Here is a 22,634-nt window from a genome sequence, read left to right on the forward strand (position 1 = left end):
TTATTGAATAAAAATCATGTCATCCTTACACCTATATGACCTCTTTCTGGTTTTCTTCTTGATCTCATGACACATGTGCTTGATTATTGAGAGTAGGCACTGGAAAAGCAAATCTTTATTATCAATGTGTAAAGGAATAATCTACATTAATTAATCTACATTAGCATTAACACGGTGATTTTGAGTTTACTCATCTCAGCAGGAAGCCTGTGGGCTCTAGGACAAGATGTGCACTAATTGTTGACATTTGGAACCACTAAGAGACCATAGTGTCCTTAGAACTTAAGCTTTGTTTCATCACTGCCTCTCGTTTGTAGTGTTTTCATTCACATGTTGTTTGGAAAACTTTAGGTGGATTTTGTTTTAAGGTTACTGTCAACTTGTTGGCTGCTTTCAGCCAAATATCACCTATAACATGTACATAAACACATACATTATGTGGTCAGAGACATGGAATAGTACATAACTTAAAGCTATACATTATCTCATGTTGTAAAAGCTGATTACATGAGAAGTTCAAGGCAAGTAAAGTTAATTACACTGTTATCTTAAAGGCCAGTGTGGTGATTTGAATGAGAATGGCCCCCATTGGCTGTTTGAATGCTTGGTTCCCAGTTGGTGGACTGTTGGGAAGGACTAGGAGGAGTGGTCTTACTGGAGAAGGTGTGTTATTGGCAGTGGACTTTAAGGTCCACATCAGGCTGAGTCTCACTCTTTGCCTGCCTTCTGCCTGATGATCAGGATTTAAAATTCTCTGTCGCCATGCTTCCCACATGATGATAGTGGACTAATCCTCTAAAACTGTTAAGCAAGCCCCCGATTAAATGATTTTCTCTTATTTCTCTAATTTCATGATACAGCAATAGCACAATGACTAAGAACAGCAGATTAACAGTATTGGTTAAGTACACAGTCTTAAATGATCGCAACACATTAACTTGGCTGCAAAGTGCAACAAAAGTCTTTTTTGTGTCAAGATATTTTTATAAATAGTTATCACAACATTAACATTAGCTGTAAACTGTTTCTGATATTGATGTATCACTTAAAGTAGTTGAATGAATATTTTTTGTTGACAGTCATTCACCATGGCAAGACCACACTGGAGAACTGTGTACTGCAATGTGAAACTACAGGCGTCACAGTGCGCACATCAGCAGAGCTTTTCATGAAGAACTCAGATGTCTACGGTGCCAAGGTATTGCTTTGTCTTTGGAAAGAAGTAGTTATTGTGTCTAAGTTTAAAATAACTCAAACAAGTAAGATACCAAGATGTAAGTCTGTTCTTTCTTCAAGGAACTTCAGACATTAATAATCTCCTAGTCATCTAAAATTCTGTTAGTCATTAATCATAAGACCTCTATAGCATTTTATAAACAAGGCACTGGGAGGGAAAATGATTGCCTAACTTTCCCTATGATAACCTTAAGAAGTATAGACCCTTAAGAATACACCCTGGTAGGACAGGAGAGGTGACTCAGTGGTTAAGAGCATATACTGCTCTTGGAGAGGACCCAGGTTCAGTTCCCAGCACCTATATCAGCAGACTAACAACCATTTGAAACTCCTACTCTAGAGGATCTGACACTCTTTTTGTGGACTCTGGTATTTGTACTCATATATGAACACATATATGAGTACACAGACCTACACATACACACGTAAATAATTTTAGAATTCTTTTGTTTTTGTTTTTTGAGACAGGATTTCTCTGTATAGCTTTGGAGCCTATCCTGGCACTCCAGCTCCTTAGACCAGGCTGGCCTTCAACTCACAGAGATCCACTTGAGTGCTGGGATTAAAGGCATGAGCCACCAATGCCTGGCTTAGAACTTTTTTTTTTTAGATTTTATTTATTTATTATGTATACAACATTCTGCTTCCATGTGTATCTGCACACCAGAAGAGGGCACCAGATCTCATAACGAATGGTTGTGAGCCACCATGTGGTTGCTGAGAATTGAACTCAGGACCTCTGGAAGAGCAGCCACTGCTCTTAACCTCTAAGCCATCTCTCCAGCCCCATGGCTTAGAATATTTTTAACAGATCATAACTTTATAAATAATTTTCTAACAATTGAAGCTGTTACTCTAAGTGCTTGAGAATTTCATGCATGAATACATGTGTGCACCTCCCTTACTCTCTAGTGCTTTCCCTCCCAGCCTTGTGTGCTCTTTTTCTAAAGCCTCTGTTCATTTATTGCTGCCTGTATGTGCATGGGCTAGTGATGGCTTCACTGAGAATAAGCCCCCTCCCCCAGGCTTGCCTATTTAAATGCTTGTCTCCAACTAATTATTGAAACAGTGATCGTTTTTGATACCTACATCTTTCAGCAAAATTGTTCAATAAATTTATTGACATAATCAGAAAATCAATTTGTTTAAAATGAAAATGTGTAATAAGCATTAAGTGTGGCATTCTTTACTCTTTGTAATGTACATCTTTATAAGTGAATATGTGTTTATGTGTGATTTTATGTGTATACTAGTGTTTGTCTCTGTAGTGTGTGTGGTGTGCATGTGAGTGTGTGTGTGTGTGTGTAAGGGTATATGTGCTCATGTACTCGTGCATTTTTAAGACAGAGGTTGACATTGAGTCTCTTTCTCAATCACTTTTAGATCATATTTTAAGTAAATTCTCTCACTTTATCTGGAGCTCAGTCTGGCTGGACAATAAAATCCAGTGATCCTCCTATCTGTCCTCCCAGCACTGGAGTTACAGGTTCACACTGTTGTGACTGGTTGTTTATGTGTAAGTTTGGGATCCAAACATTCCATGATTATGTTGCAGGCACTTTAGTAAAGGAACCATTTTTTCAGTTCGATGAATGTGATTTTTCAAAGTGATTAGTTATCAATAGTTCATCATTGAAATATTGCTTGGTGCCTCAATATTTCTTGGTGGCAGTATGGATTAGGAATGCCTAATAAAGGCCAGTAAAATGACTCCATGGTTTAGGTGCTTGTTGCTAAGCCTGAAAGCCTGAATTTGGGTCTGAGAACCAAAATGATAGAAGGGGAGAATTTCCACAAATACACCATGGCATGTACACAGACACGCACACACTAAAGAAATGTAAAAGAAAGAGCTAATAAAAGTTATCTTTAGAACAGTGTATTTTGGGTCAGGCAGTGGTGGCACACACCTTTGATCCCAGCACTTGGGAGGCAGAGGCAGGCGGATCTCTGTGAGTTTGAGGCTAGCCTGATCTAAAAAAAAACAGCAACAGGGGACTGGAGAGATGGCTCAGAGGTTAAGAGCATTGACTGCTCTTCCAGAGTTCCTGAGTTCAATTCTCAGCAACCACATGGTGGCTCACAACCATCTGTTATGAAATATGGTGTCCTCTTCTGGTGTGCCGGGTTATATGCAGGCAGAACACTGTATACATAATAAATAAATAAAAAAAAACCAGCAACAACAAAAAAATATATTTTGTATTTATCTCATCTGAAAGACTAAGAAATGATAGTAATAAACCTTTATAATCCTGTCTTTTTAAATATTTATTTTATTTTCATGTATGTGACTGTTTTGCCTTCTTGTATGTCTGCACCACATGTATTCCTGATGCTCATGGAGGCCAGAAGAAGGTGTCAGATTCCCTGGAACTGGACTTAAAGATGGTTATGAGCTGTGGTTATATATTATTTATGATTTAATAAAGCTTGCCTGAGGGTTTAGAATGCAAAGCTAGCCACAAGCCACTGAGGCTAGGCAGTGGTGGTACACACCTTTAATTCCAGTACTCTGGAGACAGATCTGCTCACACAAAGGTGATCTCAGCACCTGGGATGACACGCCTTTAATTCTAGCACTAGGAAGGTCGAGACAGAAGTGATATGGCTGGGTGGAGAGAGGTAGGTAAAAAAGAAGCAGAGTCAGTCTTAGGCAAATTTGTTTCCAGTCACATTGAAGAGGCAGGAGTCTAGGATTCTGAGGCTTGGTGGGGAGCGGTACAGTTTGGAGATGCAATCCGAGGATGCATTGGTAGAGGTGAGAGCCCTCTAGTGGCTGGCAGCTTTGCTACTCTGATCTTTCAGCTTGAACCCCAATATCTGTCTCTGGGTTTTTATTGTTCATGTTACATGAGCCATCATATGGGTGCTAAGAATTAAAACCTGGGTCCTCTGGAAGATAAGCCCCTACTCTTTACTTTTTAAAGCTGGTACTTCATATTTTATAGGGTGCTGGTATAGAAATATATCCTGGGAGTAAGTGTACCCTGACTGACAACGAGATCCATCACTGCAAGGAAGGGATCCTCATTAAGGTAGGTATTGGCCAAAACATTTTTTCTAAAACTTATAATAATTTCACCTAAAAAGTTATGTATATTTTTCATGTTGTGTTCTGTTATTTTGTTTGGTAAAGTATAAACATTACATAAATTTTGTTTGTTTGTTTCTTAGTGGTTTTGGAGGCTGTCCTGGAACTAGCTAGCCCTTATAGACCAGGCTGGTCTTGAACTCACAGAGATCCACCTGCATCTGCCTCCCCAGTGCTGGGATTAAAGGTGTGCACCACGGCCACATTACATAAATTTTAAGAACACTAATAGTGATTAAAAATCTTCTGATAGCTGGGTGGTTGTGGAGCACACCTTTAATCCAAGCACAAGGGAAGCAGAGGTAGATGGATCTCTGAGTTCCGAGCCAGCCTGCTCTACAGAGTGAGTTCCAGTATCTTCCAATAATCTTTTATCTTTAAATCTGCACAAATGACAGCAACACTTACTTTGAAGTCACTGCTATAACTTACTAACAAGCATAGATTTGTACTTCCATTTTTTTAAATAGTGTGGGGAAAGATAGAGAATTTATGAAACTTGTTTAATATGACAGTTCCTTAACACAATTGTTTTCAATGTCACAGGACTTCCTTGATGAGCATTATGATATTCCCAAAATTTCTATGATAAATAACATCATACATAACAACGAAGGTTATGGTGTTGTTTTGGTGAAGCCTACAATTTTCTGTGATCTACAGGAAAATGCCCAAGATGAAACTGCTGGTATGCTATATTTAGTAATTTAATTAAAATATTTAAATGTACTTATTAATTGAATATAAAATTAGAACTAATTTGCTGTATTTTAGCAATAAGTTCTGGTGACAACTTTAGTTTTTCTTCCTCCTTAAAAATTTTTGGCTGGGAGGCTGGAGAGATGTCTCAGAGGTTAAGAGCACTGGCTGTTCTTCCAGGGGTCCTGAGTTCAATTCCCAGCAACCACATGGTGGCTCACAACCATCTGTAATGAGATCTGGTGCCCTCTTCTAGCCTGCAGGCAAGACACTGTACATGATAGAATGATAGATAGATAGATAGATAGATAGATAGATAGATAGATAGATAGATAGATAGATAGATAGATCTTAAAAAAAAAATTTTTTTTTGGCCAGGCGTTGGTGGCGCACACCTTTAATCCCAGCACTCAGGAGGCAGAGGCAGGCAGATCTCTCAGATTTCTAGACCAGCCTGGTCTACAAGAGCTAGTTCCAGAACAGCCTCCAAAAAGCCATGGAGAAACCCTGCCTCAAAAAACAAAAGAAAAAAAATTTTTTTTCTGGAGGTCTGACAATATAGCTCAACTTGTAGAGTGCTTGTGTAACATACACAGAACTGTAGGTTCAACTTGGGAAGAAGGATCAAGCCTCAAGGTCATATTTAGCCACATGGAGTCAGAGATTACTTTTCAAAACAAAAACATTGAATGTGCTTGGTTATAGAGATATAGAAGCAGAGTCTAAACGTGAAAGAAACTTCCAGATTTGACTCTCTGATGTGTTCATTCAGAGCTCTGGTGTGGTGCAGGATTAGTCCCTTATTTTGTCACCTTGTAAGTGTATAAAGCACTGTGGCTTCTGCAGGTATTTGTGAGGGATGAAAGCTGGAAAAGATTTTATTGGAGTTTACCTTTACTTCTCATGGGTGAAAGTAACTGCCTCCCAGCCACCACCTTTCCTGGCAGTAAAGAAAGTTGAGCACACACAATGGAAATTTGTTTTTTAAATATCAGGCATAAAGAAGTATAAAACTTTGCTGTGGTGACGGAAATTCTGAGGCAGGTTAAAGACTAGGCCTTCTCGGCATCATTCAGGACCTATTCCACTCAGGACACAGCAAGGTAAAATTGAGATGTATGTTGAATAGAATCTTACCTTGAAAGCTCTGATGGAAGAATCTACTTCCTGTTTCTGAGTTCCTCTTCAGCAACCAGCTAGAAAAAAATTACATAGTCTTAATTGCATTGCTTAGTGATAATGCAAAATCTTTTTGTCGTTTAATAATCCTGAGAGTACCTTCTTGAGGATGGGAACAGTGAGGACAGTCCATTAACTGGTAGATTGGGAGTTATTTAAGAAAAGTAGCACTGTTATATTATTCTTTGCATGCTAGCTCCCAATGCAGAGCTTGGCAGATAGTACATGTACAGGAAAATGTCTGTCCAGTGACTGAGATTCCAGGATGAAGAAGGTAAATGAAGTTTAAAATCAGTGACCCTGTTAGTGTCATGAAACTTTGCAAGAAGATTCATTAAGATTCTTTATAGTAAACCCAGGCGTTAGTGGCACATGCCTTTAATCCTAGCACTTGGGAGGCAGAGGCAGGCGGATCTCTGTGAGTTCAAGACCAGCCTGGTCTACAAGAGCTAGTTCCAGGACAGGCTCCAAAACAATACAGAGAAACCCTGTCTCAAAAGATTCTTTATAGTAAAACCCTGTTATGAACTCTTGGCAGAAAATACTTGAGTCTAATAGATTGTGTTAGAAATACCCCTTTGTTGGTTTAGACTGTATATTGAACTTCGTTATAATTTATTTCCACAGGCAACACAACTCAGAAAAATAGAGAGGCGGGTGCCACTGAAGGATTAGATCTGGAAGAAATGCTTCAGTGTGTTGCCAACAAAATGGAGCTTTCTTCCACGGCTGACTTTTCTGAACAAGCTAAGGGGAATTGTGAAATTATAAATGAACTACTTGCTACTTCTATGCAAAAAGGCCGGATGAAGAAACGATTGAGTGAACTTGGAATCATACAAGCTGATGACAACATAATGTCACAGGAGATGTTTATTGAAATCATGGGAAACCAGTTTAAGTGGAATGGCAAAGGGAGTTTTGGCACATTTCTTTACTAGCTACAATGAAACCATAGCTCACAAAATACTGTATTTTGAACATGTCCTAAGAATCATGCTGCTTATGTAGTTTACTTTATTTGCTTCATGGTTGTATATTATATAATATGTGCTTGATTGAGCTTGTGTAAATTGTGTATTTACTTCTATTACATATATTAGATAGAAAGCATTACTTTGTATGAAAGCCACAAAAACATAACAGATGGCTGTAGATGTAACTCAGTAGTAGAGCATTAGTCCAGCATGCCCAATGCCCATACCCCTAGTTCAATACTCAGCATTCCTCCTCACCTCCCTCACAAAAAGAAAGGAAAATAGTGGGAGATTTCGTATCTAGAAAAGTGTGCTTTCTGAAATGCGCAGCTCTCCCATATAGTTTGTTAGTACTTTTTTCTTGTAAATACACTTTAGCATTGAAAGTGGAGGAGAAAGGAGACACAGAATGTGAGAGCAAGCATGCAGTAGATGTCATGTGTACAGTGTTCCTTTGCTTGTTTGAGATAGGATCCCTACCCAGCCATGTCTGTCCAGCAACTCATTGTATAGACCAGGCTGGCCTCGGGCTCTTAGTGATCCACCTGCTTCTGCCTCCTGAGTGCTGGAATTAAAACATGCCACCATACCTAGCTTGGATGGGATACATTTTTATATTGAAATGTCATCAAAACAACTAAATAACATGGTACAGGTATGAAACAAATTATTCAGAGCCAGTATGGAACATAAATGACTAATAAGAAAGCTTTTATTATTGTATTCTAATCATTCTCTTCCCCTCTTCAAACTTCCTGCCCCCTTCCACAACCTTTTCTATTAAGACAGTATCTTTTGTATCTCCGCTTGTTTAAAAACTGTGTAGTCAATAATGTCCATGAGCTTCTGATCCTCCCACCTTTACCTCCCAGATGCTAAGACCACTGACTTTGAATACTATTCCTTGTTTTATGCGATTCTGGAGATTAAACCAAGGGCTTTGTGTGTGCTGGGCAAGCACTCTACCAATCAAAATTCTCAGCCTTCTGGTTGTTTTTCTTAATCAAAATATCAGTAGATACTTATTTTTGTGTCTCATATAAGTTAAAAGGTTATATGTGTCATTAATTTTTGCTTGCTTTTCAAGGGGAGATGTGAACAAATCTCTACTACCCCCAGATAGGGCACTGACAATTGACCAAAGTCATGATTCCATGCAAGTAAGGAGCTAACAGTTGTGTAGGTGACCCAAAAGAGGTACATCACTGCACAGTCCCACCCCATCATGAACAGAAGCTATTTTATGGAGTTCCACCTGCAGTTAATCTACTTCCTGTATATTCTAGCAATACCCCTTTTGCAAAGATCTCTCAGAGCTGTAAGACAGGAGGAAAAGGTATGCAAAATCCTAGGTGAGGGTCAGTTGACTCCACCTCTTGTATTAAAAGAGTGTCAATAGCACCATTACCATTACCCTAGACTTAACATTGCCATAACTATGGAGCAAAAGTCATCTCTGTCTTCTGTTCCATGATTGCTGATCATCATGTCAGCCCTTTCCTTTGCACTCAGCATTTCTTCTTGTCCTTCAGTGTTGTCCCCTGAGCTTTAAAGGGGATGATGTGCTTATAATACTCTTTTGAGCATTGTGCCCCTTGTCATATTAACAATCACATATTGGCATTTAACTAGTTTTGAGTCTTCATATAGTTTTTCTCCATAACCAAAATTGATAGCAGCAGTAATAAGTACATGTTACGATAAATCTTTCTGCCAAAAGCCGCCAAGCCCCACCGCCACGTGTATGCTTTACGCCAGCCACCCACCTGAGTTAGGGCCCACATTAATACACAGAAACTTGTATTAGGTTCAAATGCTGCTTGGCCAATGACTAGGATTCTCATCTGTTAGCTCAGTCTTAATTATCATAAATCTATATATTTTATAAGACTTATAGAGGATGCCTTCTGCTGATGCCCTCTCTTGCCAGTGATTCACATTGCACCTCTGGAGGAGGTGCCAAGGGGGAAATGGACACTTCCTGTTTCTCCTTGCTTAAATATGAGTCTCCTTGCTATGTTACTTCCTGCCTGGATCACCACTTATCTACTACATTTCCCAGAATCCTCTTTGACTCCTAGTCCTGTCTAACTTGCTGTCTGTCTCATTGGCCAAACAGAACTTTAACAATCAATAAGATAAACATACACAGAAGTACTTTCCCCATCAAGTATGCTTAATACCAAATACTTAGAAGGCAGTTATATAGACACGTAACATGTATTAATAGCAGTTGCTGGTTTTTCTTGCCACTTTGCCACCACCGAAGGGAGGAAAAGGGAGTTGTTCTAATGGTCTACACTCATACACATACCATTAAACACATTCACTCACAAAGATACAGACACAGGCTTGACGTTCCAGTTTGAATATATATATATATATATATATATATATGATTTGTTCTTATTTTTTTGTGTGTTTGCCTGTATATACTTACATGCACCCACACATGTAGAACCATGTAGAGGCCAGAAGAGGATAGCAGAAACCCTGTAAAGAGTTATTTGCAGTGGTGACCCTCTATCTAGATGCTGGAAACCAAACTTGTTTTCTCTTCAAGAGTAGCAAGTGGTCTTAACCTCTGAGCCATCTCTAAAGCCCCAAAGTAGAGCCACTTTGAGGAGTCAGTTCCAGATACCAAGCCCAAAGCGAAGGGTGTGCCAGTCTGTAATCTCAGTGTCCTTCATGGTAGAGGGGCTTGAATAAAAATTGCTTCTCACTCCTCTCCTGGCACTGACATTCTGAGATACAGGATTTGAAATTGAGAGATGTAGGTAGGTTGGAGCCGGTAGTAGTCCGGTTTTTTGAGACTAAGTGAGGTAGCAGAATTGTTTGAGGCCAGAAATTCAGGGTCAACCTCAGCAATGTAGTAAGACTCAGGCTCAAGAGCTATATAGATAAACAAATGAAGGAATATGTAATCCCCACCCCTTAGGAGGCTGGGAAAGGAGGGTTATTAGTGGGAGGCTTGCATAGACTACAGTGAGTTGAGAACAATTTAGTCAGTCCCTGCCTCAAAACAAACAGGATTAAGGATGTATCTCAGAGGTGGAGTGCTGCCTAGCATGTGCAGTGCAAGGGCGTGGCTTCTATCCTACCACCATTTTTTCACATGCACACAAGTTTTCTCCTGAATGTTGCATGGCCCAGCATGTGGTCTATGTTAACAGCTAATGTAAACTGAGCTCCTGTGCAGGGTCCATTGTAGTTCGGAGCTATTCAGAGCAGGCAGAGCAATAGGTCTTGCAAAGGACACATCCAGCCTGGCTGTGGTAAGTAGCAGGAAGGAGAACAAGACCTTCCCTCCATGTCCACTCCCTGCAACTTCAGCTTCCTGAGAAAGCTGGGACACTGTGAGAGTCCAACAGCTGTGTGGTAGTTGGAATTTATTTGGCTTTGGTTCCCATAAACTCAGAAAGTGGCATGCTTAGGTGGTGTGGCCTTGCTGGAAGAAGTGTAGTCTTGTAGGAGACTGGATGACAAGTGCCTTTAATCCAGACCTCGAGGCTGGAGGGCACACCTCTAGTCTGGGCCACACCTTCTGTTGGAAGTGTGTCACTGTGGGGGCAGGCTTTGAGGTCTTTTTCTCAAGCTTCACTCGGTGTGATAGTCAAGTTATTGTTGCCTACAGGCGGTAGGACACGACTATTTCTCCAGTACTGGGGTTGGGGTTAGGGTTAGGGTTAGGGTCCCACCACTGAACCAGGACCAGGACAAATAACTGTGGGGCTACCCACGCTTCCCTGAGAGGATTACTTTTGTTTCTTGGTCACTGTGGTTGGAGGGAGGAGGGGTTCTTAAAGACCTGTCTTCCCAAGACCTCACTCCACCTCCAAAGTCAAAAGTGACAGGAGTTTGGTGGCAGGTTTGCACCTTTCCCCTCTGGAACACTGATGGATTGACAGAGGGCCTTCACTGCAGACAAGGCCTCAGCAGCTAGTGAGTGGTGGGCTGGAGTCTGCCACCTCTCTTGGGATGTGGGAAAGGCCTTGGCTTCACTCCTTTCCCCAGAGGCTGAGCAGCCAGGGTCCCTGTGGTCAGACAGAGACAGGAGCCAGCTTTTCTCCCTTGCCCTTCCTGGGATGGTGAATGCTCTGGGCTGAGGCAAGGTCACTTGTATTTTACCCTCAAATGTACCTGGAGGTAAAGGGATCACAGAGGTCCTCCCTCTACCCCCAGGGAGCTCTTGTTCCTCAAGGGCTCTACAGCACTTTTTTTCTTGAGATGAAGTTAGCTCTGCCAATCAACTCCTAACTGGTTGACTGTCATTCATAGTTGATATGTTGGACTAATATGTACTGATGCCCATTTGGGGATAATTTGTCTTATCCTAAACTCAATTTTCTGACCCACTGGGAACTGACACTGACTCTTCACACCTCCTCCTGCCTCCTCTCCTCCCCCTGAATCTTCCCTCACTCCCTTCCCCCATTTCTCAGTTTCTCTCCGCTTTCCTCCTAGCCTTTCCCTGGCTCTTCTCCCTCTGGCCCCTCACCCTCTGCCCACCGCCTCCTCTCCCGCCCCCTCGTGCCCTCCCCTTCCCAGTCCTCTGCTCCTGTGCATCTGATCTCAGAGCATGGAGCACGGAGTTGCAGGTGTGCCCCCTTCCCCAGACACGTGCATGCTAAAGCAACTGCAGTGACTGCACAGCTTGTTCCACCTGACACCCAGAGTGAAGTCCCTCTCAGGACTCCAGGAGGAGCTGGCCCTGCTCCCGAGCACTTTGTTTTTCCTCGGTTTCATTGTTTCATTTTTGTTCATACAACACTTGCCCGAGCAGTGAGGGAGGCAAACATCTAACTTGTGAGTATGTAACCTGAAGACCAAGCCGGCAGTGGATGGATGCCAGACAAGCAGGGTTCCCCCAACTCTTCCTCCTTAGAGACATCCTTGAAGGTCTCACCCTTGATGTAGAAACAGATGCCAAGTATGTGAGGACTTTGAGACTTTGAGAAGCAGAGGTAGAAACGGTAGATGTGGAGGGAAGGGGGTTATGGCAACTTCTTAGGTATAGGGGTTATGGTAGAGATAGGGTTTAAAAGGGTTATGACAGGGTCAGGGTAATAGGGGTGAGGGTGGAGGTGAGGGTCAGGGTCAGAAGTCAGGGTCAGGGTCTGAGAGTAGATGACTTCACAACACCTTTTTTTGGCTCAGTGTTGGAGGCGTGATGACATCATGATGTGGCTCCAAGTTTGTATCTCAACCAGTAATTCTCCTGCCTGGGTCAGAATGGAAGCTCGGGTGGTATTAATAACGTGACAATTCATTCTAATTTATGACGATGTACGTTAACTCACTGTGACGTGATCATTTATGCTAATTTATTATATTGACGCACAGATTCCTCAATCTCTGGGATCTCTTGTTTTCAGGGAAACAGAGGACCTGCTGGGGAAACTGAGGCACGGGCTTCCTGCGACTCCACAAGTAGAGTGGTAACCCACACATTTTGAGGGACGAATGATGGACAGGTAGCACCGCGGGAGGAGCACCCAGGAGGTCAGTGTAAGAGTCAGTGAGCACTCTACAGAGCACTGCAGCTATCAGGGAGAACTGTGTGAGGAGCATGGCCATCACTGGTGCAACATTCAGGGAACACTGCCTGTCGAGCACCCCTGTAGTCAGTGAGCACCCTCTGTGGAGCACAATACTCTCAGCGAGTACTGTGTGAGGACAATCCCTCCTGGAAAGCACTGTGTGGGGATCACCCGGTTGTTAGTGAGCATAGTGTGGGGTGCACGAATTCTCAGGGAGCACCATAGGGGGAGCATCAGGCCATCAGGGAGCATTGTGTGAGGAGCATCTCACCATCATAAGCACACATAGGGAACATCCTGTGGTCAGTGAGCAGTTTGAGGAGCATCCCATAGTCATAGAGCACCATGTGGGGAGCATCAGGCCATCAGTGAGCACCATCTGAGGAGCACTCTGCCATCATGGAGCACCTCATGGGGAGCATCCCATGGATCATTGCATGGGAAACCACTCCTTCATCAGGGAGCACCATGTGGGGAGTACACTACCCTCAGTGAGCACTGTGTGGCAAGCACATCACTGTCATGGAACTCCACATGGGGAGCACTTCACCATCAGGGAGTACTAAGTGGGGAGTGTCGGTGAGAACTACACTCACACATCCTCCCCTGAGCAGCCGCAGAGCGGAAAGGCAGCACCACAACAGGGCTGCAGCCAGGGTTTCCAGAGTGCGTTGAAGGTGGAGAGCTGGCGGGGCGTGGGGGTAATGGTGGCTCGATGCTCCCTCACGGCCGCTGCCATCTTGCCGAGCACCATATCGAACAGCACCTCATTGTCTGGGCTCAGCGGATGTGACTCCGAGGGGTCTCTTGAGATGTCAAAAAGCAGGGGCGGGTCATGGTGGGTGACGTGACCCGAGCAAGCACACACACCGCTACTGTGGCAGGCGTCCGGGCCTTCCCGGGAGACTTTGGGGGTGACGTAATGGGCCTTCCACACAGTGTTGCCTGCACAAGGGAGTAACCACATGACGAGACCCTCCCCCACCCCCATGGATTTCCTTCCATGTGACCCATGACCATCATGGAGGGGACCCAGGGGAACACGCTCAACAGTGGTGGCAGAGGGGCGAAACTAGATGACATGATTGTGACATGAGGATCATCGACTATCCAAAGGTCGAAGGATGGTTATCTCGAGATATTTTCAGAGGCTTCTTCCTCACCCACTTCCTCTCCCTCACTTCCTCATCCTCCTCATTTCTCCCCTCTTCCCCACAATTCAGCTTCCCCATCCCTTCTTCCATTTCCCTCCCTCTTCCTCCTAACTTCCTCTTCCACTTCCTCTCCTCACCACCTCTGCTACCCCTCTCTCTTCCCCTTCACAATTGCTTTCTCTTCCATTTCCCCTTCCTCTTCCATCCTCTTCCTCCCAACTTTCTCTTCCCCTTCCTCTCCTCGCCACTTCTCCTACCCCCCTCCTCTTACCCTTCCACACCTGCTTCCTCTGCCATTTCCACTTCCTATTCCTCTTCCCATTTCCTCCTCATTTCTGCTCCCACTTCCCCGCCTCCTCCTCCACTCCCTCTTCCTTTCCCATTTCCTTCCTCTTCCTACTTCCTGTTTCATCACCTCTGCCTCTCACTTCCTCTAACTCTTCCTCTTCCATTTCCACTTCTTTATTTCCCCTTCCTCTTCTGACTTCCGTTTCCTCTTCACTTCTGCCCAGCCCTATCCCCACTCACAGTCCTTCTGGTGCCACCGGACGCTGTGTAGGAAAACGCCACAGTAGTGGAACAGGAACTCATGGTCTGAGCGGGGCACACGGCCCTCCAGCAGCGGCATCAGATTCTGGCCATCAATCACTCTTCGTGCATGGAAGCAGAAGAGGAAGTTGGGGTGGGGGGTGGCAGGATTTCAGTACAAACCCACCACTTCAATCATTCCTAAGGACACGCCCACAGCCCTCCCTCAGGCTCTGCCCACAATCGGCCCCACCCCCTCAGCACCTGTCCTGGGGGAGGATCCCGCCGCCCACGTGACTTAGGGTGGGGAGCAGGTCCATGAGGCTGGTGGGCTCCTCGATGACCAGTCCTGCCTCCAGCACCGTGGGCCACCGGAAGATACCAGGCACGCGCACTCCACCCTCCCAGCCGCCAGTGCCGCTGCCTCCTGTCACATGACCAGCGTAGGGGTAGGTGAGAGGGCTGACTGCAGGCAGGGTGACTGCAGCCCAGCCCCGGGTCCCGGATTCAAATCTTGTGCCCTACCCCACGTGGAGGGGTGGGAGAGAGGAATACATTGCAGGTGGCCTTTGACTTCCGCACAGAGGCTGGGGTAGGGGACCACAGTGCATTTGGGGAGCCCTCACTCACCCCTGTAGACCCCATTCCAGCCGCCAGCACGGGCCCCATCCTCCTGGGCTTCCAGGCGGCCACCATTGTCCGATGTGAAATAAACCAGGGTCTGATTGGTCAGGCGCTCCCGGTCCAGGGCCGCGAGGACCTTCCCTGGGGGGATGATAGAAGACAGGGCCACGGGTGATGCAGGGGCGTGACCTAGCTTGTGACGGAGGCAAGGGGCGGGGCCTACAATGAGCAAGTGGGGCGGGGCGGGGCGGGGCGAGCCCTGCAGCAACTGCCCTTAGTGCCCACTTAGAGGTGAGAGCACTCTCCCTGTGGACGTTGCTGCGCTGCGGGTCCTGGGGACACGTGGGGTGACATCACATGTGATTGGAAACATCCTAGGGTTCACACATATGTCATTTCCGCCGACGTTAAATGACAATATGATGCCATCACTCAGATCGCGGGATGCGTCATTATTAAATCACACAGTGACGTCACCTGACGACGACGCAGTCATATTTACTTCCCATGCTCGGGCACGTGCTACTCACCCACCATCCAGTCCAGCTCCTCTACATTGTCCCCATATGGCCCGAACTTGCTGTGGCCCACGAAATGCCCGCGCGTAATCAGTGGCGTGTGCACGTGCAGGAAGGACAGGAACAGCAGGAATGGGCCACGCTTATGCCTGCAGGGGAATTCAGGGAGGGTCACATGACCCCTCAGGACACGCCCCCGACCTTCTGCTGGACATGATGTCACCTGTCAATGAAGGCCAGCGCCTCCCTCAGCATCAGCCCTGCTGCGCGGGTCTCCTCGGCGGGCTGTTGGATGACATCATGGTCACGCATGATGACGCAGTTCCACCTGCGCATGAAGCCATAGCTGCTGAACCAGGACAGGAAGAAGACCGCAGCCAGGAAGCCGCAAGCGGCCACGAGCGTCCAGGGGACAGGAAACCAGCGCGCCAGGCGGGGCACCAGCAGCAGGAAGGGTAGGGCGGCCAGCACTGCTGACGTCACCCACAGCTGGACGCGCAGCCAGCGGTGCACTTCCGGCCAGGTGCGGGCGCCGCAGTCCCCCAGCAGCCCCAGCGGCATCCCGTAGAAGAAGTCGAAGCCATGGTTGAGCGGGTGCGCGCAGTGGTCACCTCGGGACGCGCAGCTCATGCCCAGGTGCCATTTCCCTGAATGGGAGGGGCAGGGTGGGGCGGGGTGACGTCACTGGCACAGCATTGTGTTGACCCACACCACCACGCCCCTGCGTCACCCTAGGTGGGACTGTCCTGAGGGCCTTGTGGGCATGTCCCAGTAGGTGAGGGGCACCGGGGACACCGGAAGCCCGCTCCCTGCCGGGCCTCCAGCATGAGTCCACCACCCTGCAGTTGACCACACATGTCACGTGAGCAGCTAACTTCCACCCAGGAAGTGAGAACTAAATTACCCTTTCCCTCCAGGAGGCTTTGTCAGGTGTCAATCACAGGTGTCATCCTGGGCAGGAAGACCCGCCCCCTAAATCCTACCTGGCCACACACACATGATACTCCCCCCACCTATGACCCCTAACCCCTACCTCAACCCCTCTCAGCTATGACCTCTCCTAGCTGCCAACCTCTTCCCCCAGCTATACCCCATCCTGTTCGCTCTCCTCCCGTGACCTGTGACTCCTGACTCCTCACCTTCCCTCAGACCTCCCCTCTATGACTTATGACCCCCTGTCCTCCCCAACCTCTCATGTCTGTGACATGTGAACCCTGACCCCGTCCCTCTGCCCATGACCAGTGACCTCTGTCCCCTCACCTCTCACCCATGACTTCCTCCCCTCCCTAGCCCTCCTCCCCCTCCCTTCTCTGACCCCTGACCCCCGACCTATAAGTCCTGTGCGGTATCCCCGGTGCTGCAGCATCTTGGCGAACGTTGTCTCATTGCTTGGGAGTCCGCCCGATCCGCCCAACCACGTGATGTCACGGTACATGTTGTTGGGTGACGCCATGCCTAGGGTAGCAGAGGTCAGAGAGTCACAGGTTCTCCTGCCAGCAGCTCTCTTAGGACCCCATCATGACGTCGTCGGTACCCTTGGGAGGCTGTGGTGATGTCGGCGCCCCAAGGACAATGGACATTCTCACATCAGCTCCCCCAGGGTCTCCCACTCCGAGGAACTAACAGGGATCACGTGAGGACATGAAGTATATGCACATATATGTAAATTTATGCGCGAGCCAGTTAGCACGTATGACTGAGAAATCAGCCAAGGAGCACAGTCTCTGCAGAGAGAGCAGTTTGGGCAATGGCAGGCACACAGTGCGTGCTGGGTAGGGGGCTGCCCGCGATGACGTCAGATCACACGGTACGCACCTGAGCGCACGGGATAGCGCCCTGTGAGGAAGGCTGCGCGGCTGGGCGTGCACATGGACGCGGCTGCCAGGTGCTGCGTGAGCATCACGCCCTCTCTTGCAAGACGGTCGATGTTCGGGGTGCTGTGGGGTCACAGGGAGGTGGCAACTGCGGGGAGCCGAGTCACTGCCCACAGCACAGCTGCAGACTCGGACTTCTGCAAGATGGCCGCCACCGCTGCGGGTGACTCGGTTTACCTGATGGAGCTGTTCCCGTAGCAGCCTAGGTCCCCCACACCCAGGTCGTCGGCCATGAGCAGCACGATGTTGGGGCGGGAGTTCCGGGTCAGGAACTCGCCACGCGTGTCTGCGAAGGCGAAGCAGAGCGAAAGATACAGCCAGAGGGTCCTGGAGAAGTGGGGAAGGTCCTCAGTGTGGACCCCACCAGACACGCCCACAGCCCTTCCTAACCAATCATCCTTCAGTACACGCCCACAGCCCTCCCGTGTCAATCATCCTCCAGGACATGCCCACAGCCCTCCCAAGTCAATCATCTCCTAGGACACGCCCACATGCAGGTAATGGAGTATCCTCTCACCATGTGTCCTGCATCCTCTGTCCTGGGAAGAAAAACACAAAATCAAATAGAAAACATGTAACTTTGATCACATGTCACCTGCAAGTGACCTAGCAGTGTGGTCATGCTGACGTCACTCAGACTTAGATCAATCGAGGAAACATGGCTGCCCAGAGCGGGGCTTATTTCACACCAGGTGGGAAATATTTCTCAGGTTTACAGGAAATGACAAAACTTCCAATTGTGCCCAATGTGTGACCTGTTTCCCAGCAAGGAACACTAGTCAGAGGTGGGGCCACCTGTAAAGGGTGGAGCCGAGAGGGAGGAAGTTTTGTAATTGTGTGCATTTCCTTCAAAGAGACACAGGTAGTGGTTTCTTCTCTGTATCTACTTCCTGTCCACTGTGATGTCAGCAGCTGGCATCAGCAGTGCTCCCATGATGCCCTGCTCCATGATGGGCAATGTCCTTCTGTATATATGTTTTTCTTGCTAGTTGATGAAGAAAACACTGTTGGCCAGTAGCCAGGCAGAAAGTATAGGCGGGGCTACCTGTCAAGGAGAATTCTGGAGCAAGGACACAGAGAGGAGCTGTCAGGGAGACACCATGCAGCTACTGGGAAGGTAGGCTGCAGCCCAGGCGTTCTCTGGTAAGATAAGGCCATAGATACATAGCAGAGTAGTTATGGGTTAATAATTAAGAGAGAGCTAGCCAGTAAGAAGCCTGAGCCACCGGCCAAAGAGTTTATGATTAATATAAGTCTCCATGTGTTTATTTGGGGCTAAATGGCAGTGGGATCAGGCAGGAAAGAAACTCAGTCTCATGGGGACATGGGAAGAAGACCCTGTGCACACCTGGTGAAGGATGTGGGATAGTCTGGACTAAAACCATTATAACCACTGATTCCTCATTAACACCCACAATGCCACGCGTTCCGAGGCCCAGATGAGTGCATGCATCCTTGCATCAGTCCCTGCTGCTTTGATGGAGAGGACCCACGGCTTCACAAACTCTTCCGGAGGTGGGAGGGGCAGAGTTGTGGGCAGTAATTAATCCTCCTGCGTCTTTGATGTCCCAGGGTTACCCCAGGGTGACCCCCAATCACTTAGACGTGGCTATTATGTCGGACATGGTGAGGGGTCCAGAATCGGCAGGGATCAAGGATAAAGTTCAAAAGGGACTTAGGTGGGGTTAGACAGGGTCAAGCAGAAAACATGGGGTGTGCTGGGCGGGCCTGATGTCACATGAAAACCATGTGACCTTCCATGATCCCCCCACGTAGTCTTGGGAGAATGTGCAGACATATACACAGAAATTTGCGTATTCCTGTCAATCAATTCCACATCATTTCCAGTCATACCCAGATCCCAGCTACCCCTGTCAATCAAATACTCATTTCCCTCATGGCCCTGACCCAAATCACAGCTGTCAATCAAACATGTCCTTTTCCTTCCTGACCTAAACCCGGTCTCAGCTGTCAAACACATCATTTCCCACCACACCGTGGCCAGGACCCTGGTCACAGCTGTCAGTCAAAGGCAAATCATCTCCCATTATGACCAGGACCCCATCACCCCTGTCAGTCAAAGGCAAGTCATCTCCCATCAAGACAGACAGAGAGGGAGGGACAGACAGCTCCTGTCCCCAGTAGACAACACTGAAAACTCCCTCAACAGCACTCACGAGCTTTCCCCAATCCTGGGGTCACCCCTGCTAGGGTCAAGAGTCATAGAGAACCACCCAAGTCCTCTCCCCCTCCCCAGTGTGTGGCAATAAACTGAATAGTCAACCAACAGCACTCACCCTGAGCTCCTGTTGCTGCTCCTGCAAAGGGAAACAGTCCTTCCTGTCGGCAGGGACACTGGTCGGGCCTCATTAGCATATCCAGGGGATCCCTCCTGATTAGCATAATTAACTCTCCCACCGTCCTCATTAGCATAATTAAGTATTCCTTGGATCTCATTACTGGGATTACATATTAATTAGGGCGTCTGGCCTCCACTACCCTCCTTTCAGGGCCGTTTATAGAGTTTTAATGATAACTCAGAAGGAGTGAAGCTGGGGTTGTGCAGAGGTCAAACCACAGGTCTCACAAGGACTCAGAGGCCCACATGTCAATCACCGTCGCAGAGAATTTAGGGCGGGAATTAATGAAGAATAAATGGGAGGGACCTGTGTGTTATGGGAGGGGCCTTGTGCCTGATGGGAGGGGTCTGTGTATTATGGGAGGTGCCTGGTGCAGGCTGGGAGGGACCTGTGTGTTGTGGGAGGGGGCCTTGTATTATGGGAGGAGCCTTGTGTTATAGGAGGGGCCTGTGTGTTATGGGATGGGCCTGTGTGTTATGGGATGGACCTGTGTGTTATGGGAGGGGCCTGTGTGTTATGGGAGGAGCCTGTGTGTTATGGGAGGGGCCTGTGTGTTATGGGAGGGGGCCTTGTATTATGGGAGGGGCCTTGTGTTATGGGAGGGACCTGTGTGTTATGGGAGGGGCCTTGTGTTATGGGAGCGGGTCTTGTATTATGGGAGGAGCCTTGTATTATGGGAGGAGCCTTGTGTTATGGGAGGGGCCTTGTGTTATGGGAGGGGACTGTGTGTTATGGGAGGGGCCTGTGTGTTATGGGATGGGTTCTGTGTGTTATGGGATGGGTTCTGTGTGTTATGGATGGGCCTGTGTGTTATGGGAGGGGCCTGTGTGTTATGGGAGGGGTCTGTGTTATGGAAGGGGTCTGTGTGTTATAGGATGGACCTGTGTGTTATGTGAGGGGGTCTGTGTGTTATGAGATGGGTTCTGTGTGTTATGGGAGGGGTTCTGTGTGTTATGGGAGGGGTTCTGTGTGTTATGGGAGGGGTCTGTGTGTTATGGGAGGGGCCTGTGTGTTATGGGATGGGTTCTGTGTGTTATGGGAGGGGCCTGGTGCATGCTTGGCCATCCCCACACTGTGTGTGCCCACTTGGGCTCCCACACTTGCTGCTACTGTCACAGTGCCACCAAGCTAACTTGTACAGATCTCCTTAAGGAAGTCAGGTGGCCCTGCAGTTCCTGCTGGTCTAACCCCCTGCCCTGTGGTCTAACTCCACCCCTGTAGTTATTTTTGTAGAAACTTACAGCATCCAAAGTCTGAGCGGCCGGGAGGGGCGGAAATTCTCGAACTCAAATTGAATTAAACATGAACCCCTGCTGCCCAGGCACGTACAGGCAGCGGGAAACCGGTTCCAGCCGGATCCACGTCGACCCCGCCCGACGAGACAGACGAGTTACTCCTGGGTGGAGGTGGGGGGACACACGGAGGAGCTGACTAGGAGCAAGGTTATCGGCTGTAACCAGCTGGACGGTGAGTCCCTGTGGGAGGCGGAGGGGCAAGAGGAGGGGGGCTGCGCCTGCCCGCGATCAGGGACCGAGGACAGGCAGCCTGGTCATGGGGGGAAGGCGGGAGGAAGGAGAAAGTTCGCCCTCCCCCACCCTGGGGAAGAAAAGCAAATAAATCAAAGGATCTTTCTGTCCACATGGGAGGTCTGCGTTGGAAACCATCGGATGAAGAAATGTTGGTTGACAAAACATAAGTTATTTTTGCAGAAAAAGTTTGGAGGAGTTGGGAAAACTAAAATTGAATTAAGACGGATGAGAATCAAAAGCTGGATTAGGAAACGAAGTTGAATTAAGAATTTAAAAAATGGAAATGGCATTTTAAAAATAAAATTAAAGATTAAATTTAAAGATAAGAAATCCAAACAAATGAAATTTGGAAGCGCACTGAAACGAAAATTAAAACAGAAATAAAATTAAATTCAAAATTAAAAAATAAAACACTGCTTGTTGGCCGCTGTGTGTCATATATGAAAACGTAAGTCAATAAACAAAGAGCGAAACTTCGTCAAAATCATTATTTCTATAAAGTTTTGACAAAGCAAGACTCTCAAAAATTAAAGTTTTTTTAAGTTTTAGAATATTAAAGATTTTAAATGTTTTTTTAAAAATTAATACTTAATTTTTTCACGACTCCACCAATTTACCATTTATACCCTCAGCCCTGGAACAATTCCAACCTGATTGCAGGACGGAAAATTCTCAGGAATCAAAATATTTCCACATGGCATGTCCAGAGGGGTGGTAATTGGATGATGATATTTATTTTTAAATTCACAATTTCAACTGAAGTTAAAAATGTATGCCTAGCGGCCTTCTCCCATACTGCACAGGCCATTCCTCTCCTAGAATGCACAGACCCTTCCCAGCATGAACTAGGCCTCTCCCAGCATGCACATCTCCCTCCATATTACACAGGCCCCATTCATCACTCATCAGGGGTCCCCTCCCAGAATTCGCAGACCCTTCCTAGAATGCACCAGGCCCTCCGATAATATACACGCCTCTTCCAGCATGAACCAGGCCCATCCCCAAAATACATAGGCCCCTTCCAGCATGAACCAGGCCCCTCTATTTCTGGTGGGCTGTGGGCCTGACCTGAGGGATGACTGACAGGGGAGGGCTGTGGGCCTGTCCTGAGGGATGACTGACAGGGGAAGGCCATTCCCACTGTGGACTGCACTATCACCCAGGCAGGGAGGGGCAGGGACTGCGCGGGCGTCCTTCCTGTCACGTGGTCACTCATCTTGTGTTTACTTCTTGCAGAGATCCTCAGGCCAGAAGCATCATGCCACATTACCCACGTACCTGGTAAGAGAATCTCCTAGAAGTCCCTGTTGTGGAAACTTAAT

The 22,634-nt window shown here is 47.2% G+C and overlaps 2 protein-coding genes across 2 annotated transcripts in view; one reads left to right on the forward strand and one right to left on the reverse strand.

The window, feature by feature from the left end:
- Positions 1-7,270, forward strand: part of Shcbp1 (SHC binding and spindle associated 1) — a 31,638-nt gene extending 24,368 nt beyond the window's left edge. Inside the window, exons 10-13 of the mRNA XM_027387891.2 lie at positions 1,080-1,198; positions 4,188-4,274; positions 4,877-5,018; positions 6,836-7,270. Coding sequence (XP_027243692.1) covers positions 1,080-1,198; positions 4,188-4,274; positions 4,877-5,018; positions 6,836-7,149 — 662 coding nt within the window. The 3' untranslated portion in view covers positions 7,150-7,270. The remainder of the gene's footprint in view (positions 1-1,079; positions 1,199-4,187; positions 4,275-4,876; positions 5,019-6,835) is intronic.
- A 6,047-nt stretch (positions 7,271-13,317) lies between these two features.
- Positions 13,318-22,528, reverse strand: Arsh (arylsulfatase family member H). Its single transcript, XM_035453017.1, has 11 exons — positions 22,454-22,528; positions 21,113-21,258; positions 17,601-17,750; positions 17,365-17,486; positions 16,879-17,004; positions 15,773-16,196; positions 15,562-15,698; positions 15,038-15,172; positions 14,672-14,834; positions 14,408-14,529; positions 13,318-13,670 (listed from the first exon to the last, which is right to left on the reverse strand). Exons 1-11 carry the CDS (start codon positions 22,526-22,528, stop codon positions 13,318-13,320), a joined length of 1,953 nt encoding a protein of 650 aa, XP_035308908.1.
- Between the last annotated feature and the right edge of the window lie 106 nt (positions 22,529-22,634).

Source organism: Cricetulus griseus (assembly GCF_003668045.3).
Source record: "Cricetulus griseus strain 17A/GY chromosome 1 unlocalized genomic scaffold, alternate assembly CriGri-PICRH-1.0 chr1_1, whole genome shotgun sequence".
NCBI classification, from domain to species: Eukaryota; Metazoa; Chordata; class Mammalia; order Rodentia; family Cricetidae; genus Cricetulus; species Cricetulus griseus.